At 50.4% G+C, this 15,280-nt stretch overlaps 1 protein-coding gene across 15 annotated transcripts in view; it reads left to right on the top strand.

Moving 5' to 3' along the window:
- MYCBP2 (MYC binding protein 2) overlaps window positions 1–15,280 on the top strand; it is a 1,771,217-nt gene that overhangs the window by 1,190,312 nt on the left and 565,625 nt on the right. For 8 of the 15 annotated variants that reach the window (XM_085622057.1, XM_085622054.1, XM_085622062.1 and 5 more), the window contains one exon: window positions 11,556–11,717. The exons of the other annotated variants lie outside the window; for them this stretch is intronic. In XM_085622057.1, the coding sequence (XP_085478183.1) occupies window positions 11,556–11,717 (162 nt within the window). The remainder of the gene's footprint in view (window positions 1–11,555; window positions 11,718–15,280) is intronic. 15 annotated transcript variants of the gene reach the window in all.

The raw sequence follows: 15,280 nt of genomic DNA, 5'->3' as shown, positions 1-15,280 counted from the left end.
CCTGCATCTGTGGGTTTCCTGCGAGGTCGCGCTGCACCACAGGATGGCAGTACAAGTACTTGCCTTCAGCAACTGTCCTTCAGGGGCCCAAAGCTGCTGCAGCATGCAGGGTACGGTGAGGAGAATGTTGGGGGCCCACAGCTCCATCGGCTGCAGCCTCTGCCCGGTGCAGCCTGTGCTGGGCCTGAGGCTATGAGACCTTCGGTCATGGGAATTCTGCAGGAATGACATCCCTCCCAGAGGAGCAGTGGCCAATGTAGGTCTGTGAGGTGTGCGTTGTGGCGTCACTGGCAGGCCCCTGTCCTGCGGCCTGTGCATGTTGTTGTCCGCGTTGGGCCTGAGGAGCCTAACTGACCCCAGAGGGGGAGCCTGAGGTATCGAGGGCACTTATGAAGCAGTCTGAGAGCCCAAACTCGCTGTTGCTTGCTTTACGTTCGACGGAGCGGCCTTGATGGCGGATCCAGGAGTTGGGGGGCTCGCTGTCTGATGAAGCTACGAGGACAAGTGCGGAATCAGGGCTGGTAGGCTCCTTTGACCCTGAGCTTGATAGAGGGGCCTTTCTGAGGTTCTGGATTGAGTGATGTCATTACACCTTTAAATACCTTGGTGTCCAGATACATTACTTGGACGGGGACCTCATGGAGGGTAATGTGGACAGGGCCTTGAGCTCCAGCCTTAAGTCTCTCCCATTTTGGTTGTCTTTGCCGCTATCTCTGTTGGGCCAGGTGGCAATTTCCAAGATGCTACTCCTCCCCCGGCTCCTGTACATGTTTTGCTGCGCTACCACTCTTGCTCGCTAGACTCATCTTTCGGAACCTTCATGGTCTCCTGCTGGAACTGATATGGGGCTCGGGCAGAAGGCATGTGGCACTCGACATAATTCAACGCCTGCTGCTTAAATGCGGTACCAATGACCAAATTACAAGTGGTATTATGCGGCCAGCTGCAATGGCTGTTGGGCAGGCTGGTCACAGCCAATTGCCATGAGAAGTCTGCTCTTAGCAGGCTTCTTGGGGTGACATACATATACATGTGGCTGACGGACTACAGGCCCTGCCTGGCACATGAGACGCTTCAGATGTGGGTAGTTCAGAATTGCTGGCACATCTGCGTACATGTCAAGGGCCCCCGTCCCTCATACTCCGTCCTGATCCCTATGTGGCATCTGCCAGCACTCCGAGAGGTGGCCCCGAAACTATGACTTGACACCTTGAAGAGAGGTGGAAGTTGGACAGCTGGGGGGACACATTCTTGCCCTTTCAAGAGATTGTGTGCGCATACGGGATCGCGGAGGGTATTGTTTTGATGTATCATGCTGTACAGCATGCAATCAAAACAGTATGGGGGGTAGGGAGAGCTTAGCCACCCCTGTCGCTGGTACTAAATGCAATCCTGTGGCACAGTAGCACACAAAGTTATTACGACCATTTATGCCCCACTGCTTTCGTCCCGTTGCACAGCATACTGCAGAGCTAAAGCCAGACAGATGGTTGATCTTCCTACACCGCTCATGGATAGTCCCAGGTGCTCCAACACGTCAAGGAGGTCTTGCACAACCCACGCTTACGCTAAACCCACTTTAATTATTGACATCTGGCCTACTTCACGCCACAGCGCATCAAACGCATGTTCCCCGCGACATCCCCTTAATGTCCCAGATGTAGAACCTGTGGCAGCTTTTTACCAGATGGTCTGGAAGTGGCCAATAGTGAAGGGGGCCTGGGGGAGGACCCAGGCATATCTTCCCCAGTGATGGACCAACTGTTCCTGCCCTCACCTGAATCATGCCTCCTCAGGCTTTGTCCCAAGGCTAAAGGGGATAAGTATTTGAATCAGTTTATTGATCTTGCTTTTGTGCTGTTTAAGCGGCAGATCACGATGTTTCGGAAAGCACACGCCAACCCCGACATACATTGATAAATCGCCACATTGCTGCAGTGGGCTAAGGCTGAGCTGGATGTCCTCACATTGGTGGGCACAGATGGGGGTTGACTCCTTGTTATTGTCACAAGCTGTTTCCTTAGCACCAGCGGGTGGATGTCTCTGGGTGCCCCTCTTGGCTGTGTTCCCCTGCCCCCAGACCTATGGCCATGTTCCTGTTAGTTGCGACCACACCAGTGGTCCAACCAGCCTTCCTCTTTAGGTCCGGTATGACAAGGGATGGCATCTCTAGCTCACTATGACTCCCCTGTTTCTCATTTGATTTTGATATGTAGCCATGCATGAATTCTTCATTGCAAATGTTTCCATCCTGGTTACTATCTGTGTTTAAAACCAGTAAAGATATATTTAAAAAAATCTGGAGCTTAGTGCTACCTGACTGGCTCTGAAAGCCTTTCTCCCGTCCGCCAAGGAAAGGTCTATGCAGTCCCCAACAGATAACAGAGCAGCCATATACTACTGTATCAAGCAGTGCGGTGTCAGTACTTGGATCTTGTACTGGGAGATGCTATGCCTTTTGAAGATGACTTGATCTTCAGGAAATCTCTCTGCTTGTCAATCATCTAGCAGGGTTACTAAATGCAGGGGCAGAGGAGCTCAGCCCATAACAGCAGGCAGAAAACAAATGGCACCATCCCAGATGAGCTCAGGACATCCTCAATCAGTGGGTAGGTCCCTGGCTGGGTCTTTTTGCCAGTCGAGAATGCACAGCGTTGATATTACTTCAACCTGCAGTTCTTGCCAAGAGGGTCACTAGGGGATACATTTTGATTGCAGTGGAGTGCCTGTCTTCTGTGCTTCTTTCCACTGCTCCTTCTCCTGCCTCGAATTCTGAGGACAGTCATGTTGGACCAGGCCAGTTTCATTTTTATAGCCCCGGATTGGGCTATGAGAGTATGGTTCCCTTACCTGTTGAGCCTAAGCACTCGCCCTCCGTGGCATATTTACTGCTGGAGGACTTTCTGTCTCAGTAACAGGGAAGGGCACCTGCATGTGAATCGCCATAATCTACACCTCTATGCGGGGCGATAGAGTGATGGCAACTTACATTTTTTTTACTTGCTTGTTTAAGTTGTGGAAGGATGCTTGCAGCTAGGCCTGCCTCCTCTAAACCCATGCTCTTGATTGATACTGTTAACTGCAGATTCCTCACTTTTTTAATTTCCCCAGAATTTCGCCCACATGATTCTGCAGGATTTGTTTCACCTTAGCCATTCCACGTACCCACCTCTTTGGGAGGTACACCTTTGGTATTTATTCCCAAGGTAAGGAATCAGCAGTTTGAAGTATCCATCAAAAGAACAAGTTACTTACCTTTTGTAACAGTTTGTTCGAGGCATGTGAGCTGCAGATTACACACTGTGCATAGATCACCATCTGGTGTTGGGCCCGGATGTTGCAGTTGTTTTTCTCTTGGAAAGTCTTTGGAAGTCACGAGGTATGTGACTCCTCCTTTGGATCGTATTGCGCATGGGCTTCGGCTCCATCCTCAGATTGTTTTTTTCCGCCATCGGGCTCGGATGTGTTCTTCGCGCTCCAGTTCGGAACCGTTCCAGTTTTCCTGTTTGGCGCGCAATTCTCCCCCCTTCGACGGTATTGTCTCGATCGCGTTCTCCAACACTCGACACGACTCCCAACAATCTAAGTCTTCGATTCCGGTCGTCGACGAAGGCCTTCGGGCCCACCTGGGCTCCGGTCCTGGCTGATGGAAAGGACTCCATTTAAGAAGTGTCCTCAATGTGGGTCAAAGTTTCCCCACACCGATCTCCATGAGGTGTGCAACCTCTGCCTCTCCCCAGAACACGAGGCAAGGGACTGTCCAGCTTGCGCCTCCTTCCGATCGAAGAAGACGATCCGGGACCGACTAGCAAGGAGAACAATGGCTCACACGTCGACTTCGATCCCAGACGACATCTTCGAAGAAGGCGTCGATGTCCCAGAACAACAGCACACCGAAGAAGGCCTCGTCAGCGCCTCTGAATGCTGACGACTCCGACGTCGAGGACATCTCTCCGGCACAGAGGGGCGTGAGTACAGACATCGACCCGACCCTAAACCCCCCTCCACGCCACTGAAAAAGGCTTCGGTCACGCCTTCGGGCCTAGGTATGCACCAAAAGACTGCTTCCCATACCTCGCTTTCGGCCCCGGTCAAGAAGCCCATCAAGCCTTCAGGCAGCTCGGGCTCGAGCCAACCTACCCTCGGTGCCGAAAAAACATCATCGGCACCGACACCATAAAAGAAAACGCCCCTCTCCTCGTCCGCACCGAGCTTGACACCGAAGCTCTCGGCGCTGAAGACGGGCACCGGCTCCTCGGCACCGATAACACCCCCAGAGCCGAGCAAGAAGCCGAAAAGCCTCGACTCCCAAACCTCGAAGCCGAAAACCACCTCGGAACCGAGGAAGTCAAAAGACACTGCTAAACCCCACGGTTCGAAACCAAGAACCAGTGCCGAATCGACACCTAAAAAACCCACAGCTCCGACACCATCAGCACCAAAGGATCTGCCCCTTTCAGACGAACTGTTTCGACCCGATCCTTACCAAAAAACCCTCGTTAAAGATCCAAAGACTGGCCATTTGTCGCTTAGCACCAGAAAAAGACCACTGGACAACCCTGCACCAGCTCCACCACCAAAAAGGAGAGACTTTGCCTCCTCCCCTTTGAGGATTCCTTCACCTCCTCCTCCTTCTCCTCCTCCTCCTTCTTCTCCTCCTCCTCCTCCTCCTTCTCCTCCCCCACCTCATCATTCTCCTACAACATCTCCAGATGAGGAGGATGATGATGACATTATCTACGACACAGGGGATGGGGCGGACAACCAACCAACAGGGGACCCTACTCCTACAGGCTCCCCAGACCCATGGGACGACTACAACATCTCAGACGTCCCTATCGTCCCTTAGGACGAGCTTTACCCTTCTAGACCGTCCCCCCCCAGAGGACACAATGGGCTTTAACCAACTACTCCATAGGGCTGCCCGCTACCACGGGGTTGATCTCCACACAGACCCCGTAGAGGAGAACTTCCTCTTAGATACATTCGACACTGCACACAGGTCTACCTCAATCCTGCCGATGCTTAAGGGAGTTATTAAGCACGCACCAGAGGTTTTTAAAGACCCAGTTAGGGCCAGGGTCATAAACCCATGTATTGAGGAAAAATATAAAGCCGCCGCAACAGAACCACCCTATATTAAAGGCCCTGCACCACTAAACTCCCTGGTAGTCTCCAATGCGAGGGAATGTGCCAATTCCCAGGCATCAGGCGAGGCACCACAGCCAGATAAGGAGTCTAAACTCCTAGACCCCTCTGGCAAACGGACGGCGTCCCAGGCGGCCAACATCTGGCGTATTGCTAACACCCAAGTGCTCCTAGCCAGATATGACAGGGCACATTATGATGAGCTGGAGACAATCATGCAACACCTCCCTGATAAATATAAACATAAGGCCAACAAATTGATTCAAGAGGTCAAAAACATTGCAAACACTTCCAATTCGTTGTGCCCTCAATGCAGCTGACACCGCCTCCAGGGCAATTAACACCAGCACCCTTCTACGTAGGCATGCTTGGCTACGCATCTTAGGTTTCAAACCTGAGGTTCAAAGTTCCATCCTCAACCACCCCTTTGATGAGAAACATCTGTTTGGTCCTAATGTCGATATAGCCCTCGAAAAAATAAAGAAGGACACAGACACAGCAAAATCTATGGGAGCCTTGCAGTCGCAAGCTCCCAGGCGCTCCTTTCGCCGTTCCTCCTTTAGAAGCAACACCAGAGGCTACTCCTCCGACAGCACCTCCACTTCCTACAAAACCCCTACCCAATCCACCTTCACTAGGGGTTATCAAAGAGGCAGTTACAGAGGTAACAATAACAAAGACAGAGGCAAAACTAACACCTCCCGCTCTACCTCCACCCCCACCCAGTGACTTCCCTCCACTACCCCCAGACTATTCCACTCCAGTCGGGGGCAGACTCCACAATTTCCTTCCTGTCTGGGCTACCATCACCTCAGACAGATGGGTACAACAAATAATCCAATCAGGCTACTGCCTAGAGCTAACATCTACACCCCAACCATTCCACCCAAACAGCGCCCAATGTCACAGGAACATTTGTCACTTCTAAAGCAGGAGGTAATCTCCCTCCTACAAAAAGATGCAATAGAACTAGTTCCTGCCCACCAACACAACAAGGGAGTTTACTCCCTATATTTTCTCATACCAAATAAGGACGGCTCTCTCAGGCCCATTCTGGACCTCAGACCCCTAAACCAATACATACACTCAGACCATTTTCACATGGTCACACTCCAGCAGGTGCTTCCTCTGCTCTCCCAAAACTACTTCCTAACCACCTTAGACCTCAAGGACGCCTATTTCCCAGTTTCTCAGATTTGTAGTGGATGGTCACCACTACCAATTCAAAGTACTCCACTTCGGAGTCACCACAGTCCGAAGAGTGTTTACCAAGTGCCTAGCAGTAGTGGCAACACACCTGAGAAGACAACACATCCACGTCTTCCCATATCTAGACGACTGGCTTATAAAAGCCAGCTCATACAACCAGTGTGTACAACACACTCGCGCCACGATCCAACTACTTAACGACCTGGGCTTCATAGTAAACTACGCCAAGTCCCATCTGCATCCCTCCCACGTACAACAATACCTCGGTGCCACCATAGACACCTCAAAGGCGTTAGCCTACCCAAACCCTGCCCGAATAGCAAGCATACCAGCTCTTCGCGCCAAATTTCAACCTCAACACTCACTTCCAGCCCGAGTGTTTATGCAACTTATAGGGATGATGGCCTTTTGCATATTCATAGTACCTCATGCAAGACTCCAGATGCGTCCTCTCCAAGAGTGCCTAGCACGCCAATGGAACCAAGCTCAAGGTCAGCTAACAGATCTGGTGTTGGTAGACGGTCGTGCCCATCGCTCTCTGCAGTGGTGGACCACCAAAAACCTTTCCAAAGGGCGACCGTTCCTAGAGCCGGTTCCTCGAATAGTTCTAACAGCGGACACATCGCTCTCCGGCTGGGGAGCTCATCTACTACATCACACCATGCAGGGCAGGTGGACACCTCAACAAAAGTTACTCCACATCAACCGTCTGGATTTACTGGCCATATATCTAGCACTGAAAGCCTTTCAAACACACATCTCAGGCAAGGCTGTCTTAGTCCGCACAGAAAACATGACAGCAATGTACTACATCCAAAAACAGGGCGGCACACACTCTGCAGCTCTCTCAGCTAGCACACACCATATAGAGGTGGGCCATACCTCAAAAAATTTTTCTCCTAGCACAACATGTCCCAGGAGTCCAAAACACCATTGCAGACCTGTTGAGCTGTCAAACTGAACAAATCCACGAGTGGGAACTTCATCCACAAGTTCTTCAACCATTCTTTCAAACATGGGGGCAACCACAAATGGACCTCTTCGCCACCCACGAAAACGCCAAATGCCCAACCTTCGCCGCAAGATATCCACACCCATTGTCCAAAGGCAATGCGATATGGATGAACTGGTCAGGCAAAGTTGCGTACGCTTTTCCGCCTCTCCCACTCATTCCATTAGTGGTGCGCAAACTACAGCAACACTCCCTAACTCTCATCCTAGTTGCTCCAACTTGGACCAGACAACCGTGCTACACCACATTGCTGGAACTCTCCGTAGTTCCGCACCAAAAGTTACACCTCTCTCCACGCCTCTTAACCCAGAACCATGGAGAGATCAGACACCCGGACCCAGCTCAGCTCAACCTTGCGATCTGGCTCCTGAAATCCTAGAATTTGGCTACCTTAATCTTCCCCCTGACTGTATGAACGTCATTAAAGAAGCTAGACGTCCTACCACTAGAGCTTGCTACACAGCCAAGTGGAAACGATTCGTGATTTGTCACAACAATAATATCAATCCCTTGGATGTGTCTATCCAACACATCATAGGCTACTTACTACACCTACAATGATGCAACCTAGCCTACACGTCTATTAGACTGCACCTGGCGGCCATAGCAGCTTATCTACAAAACAGGCAACATCTATCACTCTTTAGAGTACCTGCCATAAAAGCCTTCATGTAAGGCCTCAAAAGAATAATTCCCCCTAGAGTGCCACCCTCACCGGTGTGGAACCTAAACATCGTTCTCACAAGACTAATGGGGCCTCCATTCGAACCTCTACATAAATGCGAGCTTCAATTTTTAACATGGAAAACAGCTTTACTTGTAGCCATTACTTCCCTCAGAAGGGTCAGTGAGATACAAGCACTCGCCATCCAAGAACCTTTTCTGCAAATGCATCATAATAAGGTTGTTCTCCGCACTAATCCAAAATTCCTTATTAGTCATTGCTCCCTTTCACCTCAATCAATCTGTGGAACTGCCCGTATTCTCGCAGCCACAAACCATTGCAGAAAGAGCTCTGCACACCCTAGATGTCAAAAGAGCTTTACTCTACTACATAGAGAGAACACAACCTTTCGCAAGACCAAACAGTTATTCGTGTCTTTCTCACCACCACACAAAGGCAACTCCATCTCCAAATCTGGGATAGCTAGGTGGATTGTTAAATGCATACAGATTTGCTACCACAGAGCAAAACGAACGCTATCTTTTCCCCCTAAAGCCCACTCTGCACGTAAGATAGGGGCTTCCATGGCATTTTTAGGGAACGTCCCCTTAGATGATATCTGCAAAGCAGCTACATGGTCTACACCGCACACTTTCACTAAACACTATTGTGTAGATGTGCAAACTAAGCAACAGGCTAGTGTGGGCCAGGCTGTCCTCAAAACATTGTTTCAAACAACTGCAACAGATACTGGTGGTCGCCGCTAAGAGGGGGTACTGCTACACAATCTATGCACAGTGTGTAATCTGCAGCTCATATGCCTCGAACCGAATATGCTACTTACCAGTATGCATCTGTTCTTGGCATGTAGAGCTGCAGATCTACACACGACCACCCGCCTCCCCGGCTAACTTTATCTGTTCCAGTTTTATCTTATTTAGATACAGCACACATGGACATCTTTCCTGTTTCTTACAAAGCTCCATCATTTCCCTGCTGGCGAAAAACAATTTGAGGATGGAGCCGAGCCCATGCGCAATACGATCCAAAGGAGGAGTCACATACCTCGTGACTTCCAAAGACTTTCCAAGAGAAAAACAACTGCAACATCCAGGCCCAACACCAGATGGCGATTTATGCACAGTGTGTAGATCTGCAGCTCTACATGCCAAGAACAGATGCATACTGGTAAGTAGCATATTCCTTCTGGTGGATGATCTGCCTAATGCAGATTCCTCACTGCCAGGCTGCGTCTCTGTTCTGAGGAGTGGCCTCCTTTGCATCTCAAAAGGTCCCAAACTTGAGATCAGCACACTGTCAGCAACCATTTGCTCTGAGTATGAAAGCATGAAATAGAAAGATGATGAAAAGGATGTCCCCACACAAGTGAGGCATTTATGAGCAGCTCCGCTCTTCCACTTCCAGGATAGTACAGAGTACCATGGAGTCTCACAACGGCACCTACCACCATTGTTAAGAAAAGCTCTGGATCCAACCTGACTCCTGGAGATATTAAGTAGAATCTGTCATTACATAGTGTATACTACAGAGTCATCGCCACCAATGGTAAGCCCCGTGGTTGCTGAGCGGACTAATGTGCTATTGAGCGGTGAGCTTACTTTGGCATCATAAATAATAGATATCTAGGCAGATTGACTAAGAATTTATTAAATATGGAAGTGACTGGGGCAATTTAGTGTATGAGCAAGTGTTTATGATTTTATGCGTGCTTTAAAAGCTGATACATTGTCTGCCCTTCATCTTGCACCATGTTTATTCTTTTATATCTTGTTTGGATAGTACTGGTATTTTGAGCTGAGTCATTTAGCAAGTCACATGATTTAACATGATTTTGTAAAATGCACGTTCACCATTGGCACTGAAATAAGAGGTTTTATGCTACCCAACTCAGTGATACTCATTTTATCTACATCTGAAGGGTGAAGGGCTGAGTTAGCCTACTGGAAATCAAACCTGTGACCATGAGGTCAAACGGAGATTTCTGGAGTGATTGGATGCATTAGCCACTGAACCATCAAACCCATTGGTGTTTGGCAGGAGGTGTCTGTTGAAATAATTGTGTCAAAAATTATTTTGACTTCTCCCAGTTCAGAGACTCATCAATTTGTGAGACTTTTCTACTATTTTGTTTTTTTTGGCTTGTCAGTTTTTTAGTCTAGTGCTTACAATGATGTTAGGTTGGTGACATGGAAGGCTCCAAGCAAGTAAGTTGCAAACTCTTTATCTGACTGGGCCTTGCTCTGTTGTATATGCACAAGGTTATTCTTTAAACTCATCCTTCCATCCTTTTGGAAGTTCTATCAGAAATTCATATGATAAAGATAATTTTGCATCTGTTCATGTTCTTGATCTTCCTTTCCTAACTAAAAAGAAACCTCTTTGGTGATACTGTTTGCAGACACCAAGTCTGGAGCATACCAAGTTAAAGTGCTCACCCAATGCACCGATTGTTCTCTGTGATAGTTGCACGCTTGCAAAGGCTCAGTATACGAGGTAAATTGTGGCGTATATGGAGGTTTGAGATTAGTGTGCAGGTGTGTGGCAAATTTATCCAACCCTTCTGTTGCGATAGATCTCGATTTCCCTTCCTTAACGGGGGAAGTGCATCCCATGGTGTATGTAAGATATGGAATATGGGAGGTCAGCTAATGGACTGAAGACCTAAGTTGCTGTTATTAGTAACTGTTTTATTTATGGCATGTCAGAGTTGTGTCCTGCTGCACACACAAAACAGGTGAAAAATGTTTCTTTGACGAAGATGTACAGCAATTCAATCCTGCAGCAATTTGTTTCAAAACCTTTTTTTATTATTAGTTGTTGAACCTTGCACTTCTAGTGGTATCTTTTATTGAATATGGAGAGAGTAATTGAAGACATTCTAAAAGTTGGTAGACATTATCTCCTTGCAAAACTAATTCTCAACGTTGCGCTCAGAGCCAGTATTTTAAATGACACCAGTTATCAATATCACTCTGTTAAATTAACTGGAAGTGTAGAGTTTGAATTTGTTCTACCAAAGGAACGTCAGCCATTTTAGACCCATTTGTTCATTTAAGCTTTTCTGTTGCCAAGTGCTCACAGAAAGGTGGGGAATAAAAAAAAGCCGAAGGGTTTGTTTATTTAGTGCAAATCACAGGTAGGTAGCAAAATGAATACAAAAATATCGGTGGTAGGGCTTGGAGGACTAGCTATTTGTATAGCTAGTTGTTTGCATGAAGAAGTGCTGTCTCCCTTGAGGAGTGCTGAGTTTATTGGGTTGCTTCAAATGAACTATTGAATCTCCCTAGACAAATAAAGGATTTCGGTAGTGGGATATTTTTGAAAGTATGTTTAACCTTAAAAGTGGAAAGGGTCATAGCTTCTCCATTAGTAGTCAGAGTTTCTAAACTGTCAGTCTTGGTTCATAGTCTTATATTAAGCTCATATGACAGTTTATCTCTGCCATGTTGTTTGATAAGGATGAATAACAGGTTTTAGTTTTTACTGTTTTACCCATTGCAGGTGATCAGCTGAGTGGCGTGCTGAATCCCATTCAGTCACGGCCTAATCTCCCAGTTCCTTCCATGTGTGACCAAGCCGCAAAACCTCCCTCTTCCCTAGTTCACAGCCCATTTGTGTTTGGAGAGCCCCTTTCCTTCCAGCAGTCTCAGCCGCCGCTTCGGAGTAAGTCTGTCAGCCTTAGCTGCCACGCCAATCGCCCATTTCTGAATGAAGCTTTACCATTTCTGTTGCTTACCAGCTCTCACTCACCCATCCATACTCTTAATTTTTTTTCTTCCAGCTGTGCTGTTTTTGTACCTTGGTGCGTGACCTTTAAAAAGTTCTCCATCATGCATGTTTATAGATTTGTGTGTGTGTGTAAAAAAACATGTATTAAAGGTCTTGTGCAGCGTAATATTGCTATGGCTTCCATGCGGTCGTCCAATTTCATAAGAAAAGCATGCTTCTCATAAATCTATTCTTTACATTAGTTAGTCCCCAATATCCATCTACAAAAGCCACTTTTGAAGTTTTCTTTTGCAGCTTTTGACTTGAACTGACGTGTACGAGGAGTGTGTTGAGGAAGCCAATGAGAGGTCCAATTCCTGTTTTTACTCTACAAATTCTGGAGTTTTCTACCTCCCTAAGTTTTTAGTATGTGCCGTTGGATGACGTATTTTCCTAAAGGTGTCTGTAAATTAATATCTGAAAGAGACACGTTAGTGATAGATTCCTTACCTTAGAATATCCCCAGGCGTCAGACTGGATCCGGAAAGTTTTTTGTAGCAGTACCCCTGCGCGTCAGTAGGTGGCGTCATGCGACTCCGCGTCCATCACTGGCGTCGTGAGCACCGAGATGACGTCACAGAGACTACTTGGGCGCCACCCATGCGCGCTGACGTCATTTCTTTATTTTTCCACGCCAGCAAGCGCAGATCCGGATAGAGCACGTACCTTCGTCACTTTTTTACTACCTTTTTGAGACTTTTGTCTCCCCCTTTTTCTCCTGGTGCACGTAGGGATGCCTGGCTTTAAGACTTGTGGGGCCTGCCATCGCAACATGTCGGTGACGGACCCCCATGATGTTTGCCTCTACTGTCTGAAGACTGACCATGACTCCCGGTCCTGCTGGGACTGTCGAGTCATGGCCCCAAAGGCCTTGAGGGAGCGGCGCTGGAAGCTGCTGGAGGTCCGGCACTCGTCCCAACGCTGCTCCAGGTCCAGGGACCGTTCTCGGGGCCGTTCGACATAAAAAGAAGTCAAAGAAGCGTGTTCGCTCTCCGACGTCCCCCCGTCGGTCCTCGGATGTGGACGAGGGGGACAGGGGCACTTCCCCCGTGCGGCTCCTTTGGAGCCTGGGAGTCCCGCGGCCTACCCGCCTTACCCGGCGACTCCCGAACAGGTGCAAGAGTTTCTTGCCACCGTGGACCTCCCTTTTAGGCCTCGGGCTCCCGCCGGCACGCCTTAGGGCCCCGCAGTTTCTTGTCCAGATCCTGTTGGCCCGCTGGCACCGCTGGCGGATCTAGTCTCGGCGCCACAGGATCCTCTGCCGTTAGCTCCGGCCCTGGCGCCATGAGGTCCAGTGCTGCCGGCTCTGGCGCCGGCCTCGGCTCCGCCGCCACAGTGGGTGCCGTTTGTCCCCCCCCCCCCCCCCCCCGCCCCCGCCTTTACCCCGTTTCCAGGAACATTTAGTTCCTACCTGGGATCTGCATATGGAGGCGGCGCCGGCCCGGCCCCAGCCGGCACCGTTCCCGGCGCCGATTCCGATGTAGTTTGTCCCCTCTCCGCGACCGGTTCCTCCTGCGACGGAGATGGAGGATGACTGGGAGGGGTCCGAGTACTCTCTTGCCCGTCATTGTGACTCCGAGCAGGACTGGGTGGACGATCTGGAGGACGCCGGCGACCTCGATGTCTCTTCTGACCCAAGGTTTGCCTCTCCCCCGCCTACAATGGAGGAGGGCGCTTCCTACACGATGGTGCTCCGTCAGGCTGCTGAGGTCCTCAATCTTGATCTTCCTACGGTAGCCCTCAAAACTAACCTCCTTACTGAAGTGCTCCAGACGGCTTCGGTTTTGTCGGAGCCTCTGCTTCCCTTCAACGACGCCCTCACAGACGTCCTGTTGGGCACTTGTTCGCGGCCGGCCACAGGGGCCCCAGTGAATAAAAACATCGCCAGGCGTCACCGCCCGGCGCCTAGTGACCCCGCTTTCTTGACCACTCATCCCACGTCTGAGAGTCTGGTCATCCAGGCCTCGACGTCGCAGAGTGCCTTTCCCACGGCTCTGCCGGATAAGGACTCTAAGAAGCTGGAGCAGTTTAGTAAGCGGTTGTTCTTGTCGGCCAGCTTGGGGCTGCGGTCAGTGAACACCGCCTGTTTGTTGGGCCGCTATTCCCACGCGGTGTGGGACATGGTTGCTCAGGTGTTGCCTCAGTGCCCCGAGGAGGTCCATGCCTGCTTTCCCAGGCTGTTGCTGAGGGTAAGGATGCGGCTAAGTTCACCATTCGGTGTGGTCTGGAAACTGCTGACTCGTTGGGCAGGGCGATTTCTACGACTGTGGCGCTGCGTCGCCACGCTTGGTTGCGATCCACTGGGTTCTTGCCTGATGTTCAGAGCTCGCTCATGGACATGCCCTTTGATGGCACTCGTCTGTTTGGCGATAAGGCTGACAGCGCCCTGGAGCGCTTTAAGGACTCGCGGGCCACGGCCAAGTCCTTAGGTCTTTCCACGAAGAGTCCAGCCACTCCTGGGTTTCGCTCCTTTCGTGGCCAAGGCAGGGGCGCCCAGGCACGTTCCTTCAACAAGCCTGTGCAGAACCAGCCTCAGCGCGGACGCAGCTTCCTCAGGGGCGGCTCTGGGAACCAGTGTGGGGGGCAGTCCACCTCCGCCCCTGCTGCTTCTACCTCCAAACCTTCCTAATCCGAGCTTTGTGGGGCACCCCACGCCGGTGGGTGGCAGGGTTCGTCACTAGCTCCACCACTGGCGCGATATCACATCGGACGAGTGGGTGTTGCATGTCATCCGCAGGGGTTATTCTCTTCCCTTTCAGTCCACCCCTCCAGCCATGCCACCTCGGTGCCACCAGGAAGTTACGGCCCTCTTGGCCAAGGGGGCTATCGAGCGCGTTCCTGGGCCAGAAGTAGGGAGTGGTTGTTATTCCCACTACTTTCTGGTCCCCAAGAAGGACAAAGGGGGCCTGCACCCCATCTTGGACCTCCGGAACGTCAATGGCTTCCTCCAGAAGGAGAAGTTCAAAATGTTGACTCTGGCTCAGGTCTTGGCTGCCCTCGACCCTGGAGACTGGATGGTAGCGTTGGACTTGCAGGACGCATATCTTCACATCCCCGTCCTGCCGGCCCACCGGCGTTACCTGCGGTTCACGGTAGGCCAGGAGCATTTTCAGTTTGCCGTGCTCCCCTTCGGCCTTACCAGTGCCCCTCGGGTGTTCACTAAAGTGATGGCGGTGGACGCAGCTCACCTGCGCAGGTCGGGGTGTCAGTCTTCCCCTACCTCGACGACTGGCTGTTGAAGGCGGGCTCGTCCCAGGCAGTTGTCCACCACCTTCAGACTTCGGCCGACCTCCTGCACTTGCTGGGGTTCTCCATCAACGTGCCGAAGTCGCACCTGAGTCCCTCTCAGAAGCTCCCCTTCATCGGAGCGGTTCTGGACTCAACGCTGTTTCTGGTGTATCCTCCCGAGCAGCGAGTCCGGGATATTCAGGCTATGATTCCGATCTTTCAGCCTCAGT

The sequence above is a fragment of the Triturus cristatus genome, chromosome 8 (assembly GCF_964204655.1).
Source record: "Triturus cristatus chromosome 8, aTriCri1.1, whole genome shotgun sequence".
Taxonomy (NCBI): Eukaryota; Metazoa; Chordata; class Amphibia; order Caudata; family Salamandridae; genus Triturus; species Triturus cristatus.
The sequence above is the reverse complement of the archived record's forward strand: the minus strand, read 5'-3'. Positions and strand labels throughout refer to the sequence as shown.